General features: G+C 51.5%; 1 protein-coding gene across 1 annotated transcript in view; it reads right to left on the bottom strand.

Moving 5' to 3' along the window:
- Positions 1 to 2,876: 2,876 nt before the first annotated feature.
- Positions 2,877 to 7,679, bottom strand: part of PNPLA1 (patatin like phospholipase domain containing 1) — a 56,208-nt gene continuing 51,405 nt past the window's right edge. Inside the window, exon 9 of the mRNA XM_058306644.2 lies at positions 2,877 to 3,605. Coding sequence (XP_058162627.1) covers positions 3,356 to 3,605 — 250 coding nt within the window. The 3' untranslated portion in view covers positions 2,877 to 3,355. The remainder of the gene's footprint in view (positions 3,606 to 7,679) is intronic.

The following is a 7,679-nucleotide window of genomic DNA, read 5'->3' as shown; positions in this document are numbered from 1 at the left end:
GGCAACTCAAGACTCATGCAAGGAAAACAATTCTCTTAATTACCTCAAAATAGGGAAAAGGGAATAAACATAGTGCAGGAAAATATGCAAGGGGATGTAATGATTCTTGCAATATAATAGACATGAAAAGCATCTGGGTTTTAAATGCAGGTTCTGAGTTAAACAATAATGATTACTGAGTTCGAGTCTCCCCTGCATACAAGGGAATAAGCATTTCCCGGGCTTGGTGAGAGAGACCACCCTCCCTTCCCGTGGCTGACATGCTCGGGGCCACTTGCCTGTGGACAGCAAGGGCGACCCTGGAGCAATGGCCTGGGGACTTGTCACTTACGGCACAAACCTCCAGGGTCTCCCTTTGCTGGTCTGGGCCACAGAATCAACCACAGAATCACCCAGAGCAGGCGGAAGATGTAAGAACACCCGGGACTCTGATCATCTCAGGCCTCTCAAAGGTACATTTAGGGGAAGCGCATGTGGCTCAAGCGATTGAGCTCCCGCCCACCACATGGGAGGTCCTGGGTTTGGTTCCTGGTGCCTCCTAAAGAAGAAAAGCAGACAGCGAGCTGACGCAACAAGATGGCACAACAAGAGACACAGGAGGAAAACATAATGAGAGACCCAACAAAGCAGGAATCAGGGGTGGCTCAGCCGATTAGACACCTTCCTCCCACAAGGGAAGTCCCGGGTTCAGTTCCCGGTACCTCCTAAAAAAAGGAAGAGAGCACACAACAGACAGACACAACAAATACAAACAATGAGGGGGTAGGGAGAAATAAATAAAATAAATCTTAAAAAAACAAGGTACATTTAGATCTTCCAGGCAGAACTTCTCAAGGGGACTTGGGTGGACCCATTTCCCTGTGACGTCCTGGTACCCGCATGCCTTGCCACCTGCTCCCCTGGGCATCCGGCCCCGTCCACTCCCTCCTGGCCCCCAAAGCCCCCGCCAACGAGGCTCATCTCTGCACAGTCCATTCCTGCTTTAGTGTTTCCTTCCTCCCTTTCTCGCTCTGGTTTTTGCATCCCAGGATTTGCTAAACAAATGCGCCTGAGGCCTGCAGGCGCCCACCTTCCTGTTCTCCTCCCAGGGAGGAAGCAGGGAGGCCGTGGGATATTTTCCTGGGCTGTGACCAGCAAGCAGAGGCTCTGCCCCACCCACGCTGGCAGGAGGGGAGGGCGCCGGAACGGGCCTGGCATTTCCTCTACCTTTTTTGATCCTCGGACCCCTTTGCCAGTCAGGTGAAAACCACAGCCCCTTCCTAGGTCCCTGCTATGCTGGGCGTTGTTTAATAAGGACATCACACCCGCACCGGCGCGTCCCCACGAGAGTGAGGTTTCTTGAAGTTCACAGCAAGCTCGCAGCCGCTGGTTAGGGGCCCCGGGCGTGCACAGGGCAGCTGGTCTCCACGCTGCCTGGCTTCGCTGTCCCTGGGGAGCTCTTAAAGCCCCCAACATCCAGGCCCTGGCAGACCCGTTCCTTCGGGGGACCCCCGGGGGCACCGGGGCGGGTGCCAGTGCTCTCGTGGGTCCAAACCTGTCCTGTGAGAATTCAGTGCGAAACACCACTGGGGTGATGTGGGCTATGGGTGGGAGGCTCTTTGTCCCTTTGGAAATAACCTTAACCTAAGCCATCTGGCCTGACTTGTGGGTGTGGGATGTGAGAAGCTGCAGGCTTGCCCTTGGTAACCATAGCAACGACTCCAGTCCCAGGAAATAGTTTCTCAATGCAAACTCTATTTTTTAAAAAGATTTATTTACTTAATTAATTTATCTCGCCTCCTCCACCCACTCCAGTTGTCTGTTCTCTGTGTCTATTTGCTGCGTCTTCTTTGTCCGCTTCTGTTGTCAGCGGCACGGGAATCTGTGTTTCTTTTTGTTGTTGTCAGCAGCATAGGAATCTGTGTTTCTTTTTGTTGTGTCATCTTGTTGTGTCAGCTCTCCTTGTGTGCGGCACCACTCCTGCGCAGGCTGAATTTTCTTTCGCGCTGGGTGGCACTCCTTACGGGGCGCACTCCTTGCGCGTGCGGCTCCCCTACGCGGGGACACCCCTGCGTGGCAGGGCACTCCTTGCGCGCATCAGCACTGCGCATGGGCCAGCTCCACACAGGTCAAGGAGGCCCGGGGTTTGAACCGCGGACCTCCCGTGTAGTAGGTGGACGCCCTAACCACTGGGTCAAGTCTGCTTCCCAATGCAAACTCTATAAACTTTAAATATTCAGGGAAAATGCAAACCAAATGTGCTAAAAGCTTATCTAGAATGTATAAAGTCCATGCTAAAAGCTTACCTATGATGTGAAAGATACATATGCTAATTCAAATCTTTTGAGCACTGAAACAAAGAACAATTTAGCCCTTCCTTTGTATAAAAGGAACTCAAAATTCTTGTTCAGGGCTGGGGTTTGAAAGAGAAAGCTCCCGAGTCCCGCTGGCCATCAATAAATCATTTTTCCTTCTCAAAATCATTCCTGAGTCCTGGCCTTTCTAGACACAAAAAACTGAACCTCTCACAAGTGCTACAGCAGGGGAAGGAGCTGTCCCCTGGGCGGGGCTGGGGAAATGTTGGTGGCACCTCGGGAGAGGAAGGTGCACGCACGGCTCTGGCTGCCGGTGGAGCTGGGGCCTGGGGCGGCCGGGACGCCCGGGCCGGGCTGGCGGCGGCTCGGCGCAAGGGCAGCCAGGGTGGGTGTTCGGGGCCTGCGGAACGGGACGGTGGACGATCTGGAAGGATCCCGGGAGCCGCGGGAGGCCGGCTGGACAGACGCCCGGGTCAGGGGAGGTGATCGAGCGCAGCGGGGGACCCCAGGGCCTCAGGTCCTCTCCCGTTCCGGGGCGGGTCCTCTCCCTGGGGTCACAGTTTGCTAGGAAAAGGACACGGATCTGTCATTTCCAAGACATCCCTCTCGGCTTCCTAAGCCTTGGGCGACCCCGAGCAAGCCACCAGGTCCCATCCTAGCCAGGCTAAGCAGTGGAACCTGGAACTCTCGTTTTACACCGAAGGCCAATTAGCGGGGTTGGCTTTATCATATGAGGGCCCTTCGTTGCTCTGCAAATGGAATTTTCTACAGGGAGGTAAACAAAGAGGGTCTGAGATATTATTCGTTTACACAAGTTTAAAAGTTTCAGGAAAGGGGTAGGGGTGGAGCGGCCGCCGGAGCGCTGAGCACAGTCGGGCAGGGTGTACACTGCACGAGGGCATGACGCCACTGTAAAGGGAGTGGGTGCTTCACGGACACCGCAGTTTTCGTCCTACAGGTCTCTAGCAGAAGTGGCTCGTTCTAACAAAATCAGTGTATGAGGACAATTTTCCCACAGCGGACGGTCAAGTGCTTGAGGCAGGGACCCGGGTTTCTTAGTTTCACAAGGTACCATAGGGGCTAGTGTTGACCTTGACTGTGACCCTGAGAGGGGACCGTGGGGCAGCAAGGAGGCTGGGTCGGCAGGGCCCAGGGGTCCAGACACCGGCAGGCAGTGTCTGGTTTCTGGTTTCTGGGAAGTTCCACACCTCGGGGTGGCTGAGTTCCTGGATCCGGCTGGGGTGCGGCCTGTAGGTGACCCAAACTGGCTCCGCGGCAGCGAGCAGAGGGAAGTCGAGGCAGGGAACGGACCTGGGTGAGGGGAGCCGAAGAAGCATGTGAGGAGACACTAGACGGGAAGGGCGAGTCAAAGACCCGGCTTCCAGGCCCTGCGCCACGCCGTGGCCTTGGGCCAGTCCCTCTGCCCCCTGGGGAAATGGGGGCCCTCTTACAAGTCCCTGGATTCTCTAAATTTCCCAATCTGACCGGGTCATCCTGCTGCCTCGCCCCTGCCACACCTCCTGCCCTGGAGGTCAAGTCCCACTCTTACAAGTCCCTGGATTCTCTAAATTTCCCAATCTGACCGAGTCATCCTGCTGCCTCGCCCCTGCCACACCTCCTGCCCTGGAGGTCAAGTCCCAGCTCGTGAGTGTGGCCCCCGCCGCCCACGTCTCAAGTGGCCTCCCCCTCCTTCCAACGGCAGTAGCCCTGGCCCAGCCCGCGGCTCCGTGAGGCCCAGTGCCCCAGCCCGCCCCCTGCCAGCCTGGCTAACCTCCGCCGGTTCTCCTGGCCTGAATGGGAACGCCCAGGTGGGCTGGGGGAGATACACATGGCTGCGCCCCAGCCCCAGAGCTCGGCAGCGTACAGGGGGCCCAAGAGGCGCGCCTCTCACAGGGCCACAGGGGCTGCTGCCGCCGATCTGGGGGTCACGCTTTGGGAAGCCCCGGCCTGGGGAGCTCTCTCTGGCCACACAAGGGCAAACTAAAGGTTGTTGCTTCGCCAGGGTCCACCAGAGAGTAGGCCTAATGGAAGGCCGGCTGCGTAAATAAAAGGCGAGGACTGTGAGAGTGCTTTGGAGAAAAAGAACCAGAACGTTCATTAACGTTAGGCTGGTGAAAGTCGACTTTCAGCCTGAGCAAGAGATATGGGGCATCTGCCCCGTGCCACGTCCCAGGTGAGGCTTTGTGCTCAAGCGGCCACATCCAGGGTCCAAATGAAGCCCTGCCTGGGAAGTTTCACTGCACCTGAGGCTCTGCTATGTGATTTGTGCTGGTGACGTCATTTCTTGAGCCTACATCCCAGGGTTCAAAGATGATCAAATGTGAAATAGGTTCCTGGTATACTGCATCAATTCAAAAATGTTTCTGAATCCTAATCCTATTTGAAAGACATTGCCTGGCTTACCAGACATTAAATATATAAACAGCTTAGTGGTTAAAACACTGCTACGAACGCAGGAATGGATAGCCAGATCAACTGAACAGGCCCGGAACGAACGAAAAATCAATAAAGGTAATATTTAAAATCAGCAGGGAGAGGATGGATTACTTCATAAATTGTATTGCAGTGACTAGCCAGCTATTTGGGGGAAATTAACATTAGATTCCTATCTCAGAGCTTGCAACAAAATGGATTTTGGATGAATTAAAGATGAAGATGTAAAAAAAAAAAGCCATGCAAATGCTAGAAATGTAAGTAAATATTTTTATAAATCCAAGTAAAGAGACCCTTTTTAAGCATGAATCAAGAATGAGGGAGGAGAAAAGCAGCAAAGTTTGATACAAATTGTGATATAGATGGTAGAAAAAGGCAGGTGGGGACGGGGGGAGGAGACAGTCGTCTTGGGCCCTGCACAAATCAAGGAGGCCACTTGGGAGAAAGAGCTGGAACAGAGCAAGTTTTGGAGAATGGCAGAGGCACCCCAAGAAAGAGAAATGGGGGGCATGTGACCCCTGAAAGAAAGGATGTCCTGAGAGATTGTCAGTGCCCAGGAATCTCTCACTTCTTATTTCACATAAGCCTCAGGGTATTCTTATAATAATACTCCCATTTTCAAATCTAACTTGAGGGAAATGGATGTGCCTCAAGTGGTTGGGCACCAGCCTACCACATGGGAGGTCCCAGGTTCGGTTCCTGGTGCCTCCTAAAAAACCAAAAAAGATGAGCAGACACTGAGAGCACATAATGAACAGACACAGTGAGTGCAAACAATGGTGGGGTGGGGGAGAAAATAAATAAAAAGTCTTAAAAAAATTCTTGAGGAGGTTTCTGTTCTTTGCAAACCCAAAAGTCATCTTGTCTAAACCATCCCCAAAACACCTTAATCAAATAGGGGAAAATAAAAGTCACTATACAGATATAAAGACCTATCGCAGGGGAGCAGGTGTAGCTCAGTGGTTTGAGTACCTGCTTCCCATGTACAAGATCCTGGGTTCAATCCCTGGTACCTCTTATTAAAAAAAAAAAAGAGAGACCTATTGCAAACCAAAAGTAAAAAGACCAATCTCCCAATAAATAAATGGGCACAGGCAGGAACAGACAGTTCACGAAAGAAGGGACATGAAAGGCCAATCAGTACCTGAAGAGATGTTTGGCCTTGCTAGTAAGGTAAGGAAGTTCAAATACAAGCACTTTCATTTTCACCAGTTTGGTAGAGAATGAAAAGATTGATACAGTTCCACAGTCTATATAAAACCTTTAGGGACAGATGCGTTTTAGAATACAAAGTTTTTCAGATTTCAGAACAATAGTGCATTTATCTTACGTTTTGTACCTTCCCCAGAGGTTTTGGGCAACACCCTGCAAGTAAAGCACATTAATGTTTCTGTAGGAAAATATATTAAAATTTATGCTAACTGGGATAAATAAAGACCACAAATAGCTCATGTCCATAAAGGTGAGGTTGGTTTGTACTTTTAGGTACCGGGGATTGAACCGAAGACCTCGTACGTGGGAAGTAGGCGCTCAACCACTGAGTTACATCCGCTCCTCAAAAGAAGTGAGGTTTTGCCATCCAAAAAATGACCATAGGGAAGCCCTTGTAGCTCAGTGGTTGAGCATCCGTTTCCTACAGGTGAGGTCCCAGGTTCAATCCCCAGCGCCAGTACCTCAAAAAAAAAAAAAAAAAAAAGTGACCTTAAAACTTTCGGTTTTCAGAGTTGGGGCTAAGAGACCATCTACCTGCGATTCCTAGCGTTGATGAGTGTGGGAAGCCCCTCTCCTGTTTGTTGCTGGTGGGAGAGCAAAGCGTTATAATCCCTTGAAGCTGGTTTATCAACACGCAACCAAAATTCCCCAAAGCACATACCTAATGATTCCAATTCTGGAAATGTATGTCAAGGGAACACCTGGGTTTGTGCACAAAGATGTTTATGGGCACATTTATTAACATCATAGCAGTTGATGATAGCAAAATGTCGAAACACCCTAAACGTCCATCAGCTGAGGACTGATTAAATGAGTAACGACGGAACCACACAAATGGAATCCTATGGGCCCCTTACAAACCTGACAGATCTATGTTTACTTGACACGGGAGAAGTTATGATATGCTATCTAGTTTAAAAGGCAGGCTACAAGACAGTAGGTAGCATATGACACCATTTCATAAAAATAAATACATGTATAGCTGAGCATGTGAGAATATGTTAAAAAATACGGAAGGACGCACACCAAAATACCAGCATCTGGGTGGCGGGGTTGAGGGAAATTACCTTCTTTTTAAGCTTTTCTAAATTTTAAGGTTTTTGTTTTTGTTTTTAATGAGCATATGCTGGTTTTAAAAATCAGAAAAAGCAATACAAGTGTTCATCTTATAGAGAATGCAGGTATAAAATTAAAACTATCCGGATAATGCCTCTTTCCAGCGGCTCTGTGATTGGGCTAAGGCAGGGCCTCCTCTGCCTGGAGCTGGAAGCAGGTGGTTGCGTCCGTGTCCGTCCTCCACCCACTCAGGACCCCCGTGTCTGCGCCCTCCCGGCAGGAGGAGTCAGGGGCGCCCTCGCTGGCAAGTTGCCCCGACCCACCCCAACGCCCATCAGGCCTGGGTGCACGCCGTAAGGAGCCGACACGGCCTTTTCCCAGAACTGCCAGATGCTTGTACATCCAGCCTCTCACTCAACCGTGGGACGAGAGCAGGGAAGGCGTCATTCCACAGGAGGGGGACTGAGACCCCCACTAAGTAAGGTGACTCCCCCAAGTGGAGGACCCGGACTGGAGCCTGGGCCTCCCAACCCCCCCTCCACGCCCCTCCTTCCAGGGAGGCTGTATTGCCTCGGGGGTCACATCAAGTCACGCAGGACAAGCAAGCCATGTGCAGATCCTGGCCCCACCACCTACCAACTGTGCAACTTTGTTAAGTTCCTTAACCTCTCTGTGCCACAGTGC

This window comes from Dasypus novemcinctus, chromosome 11, assembly GCF_030445035.2.
Source record: "Dasypus novemcinctus isolate mDasNov1 chromosome 11, mDasNov1.1.hap2, whole genome shotgun sequence".
NCBI classification, from domain to species: Eukaryota; Metazoa; Chordata; class Mammalia; order Cingulata; family Dasypodidae; genus Dasypus; species Dasypus novemcinctus.
The sequence above is the reverse complement of the archived record's forward strand: the minus strand, read 5'-3'. Positions and strand labels throughout refer to the sequence as shown.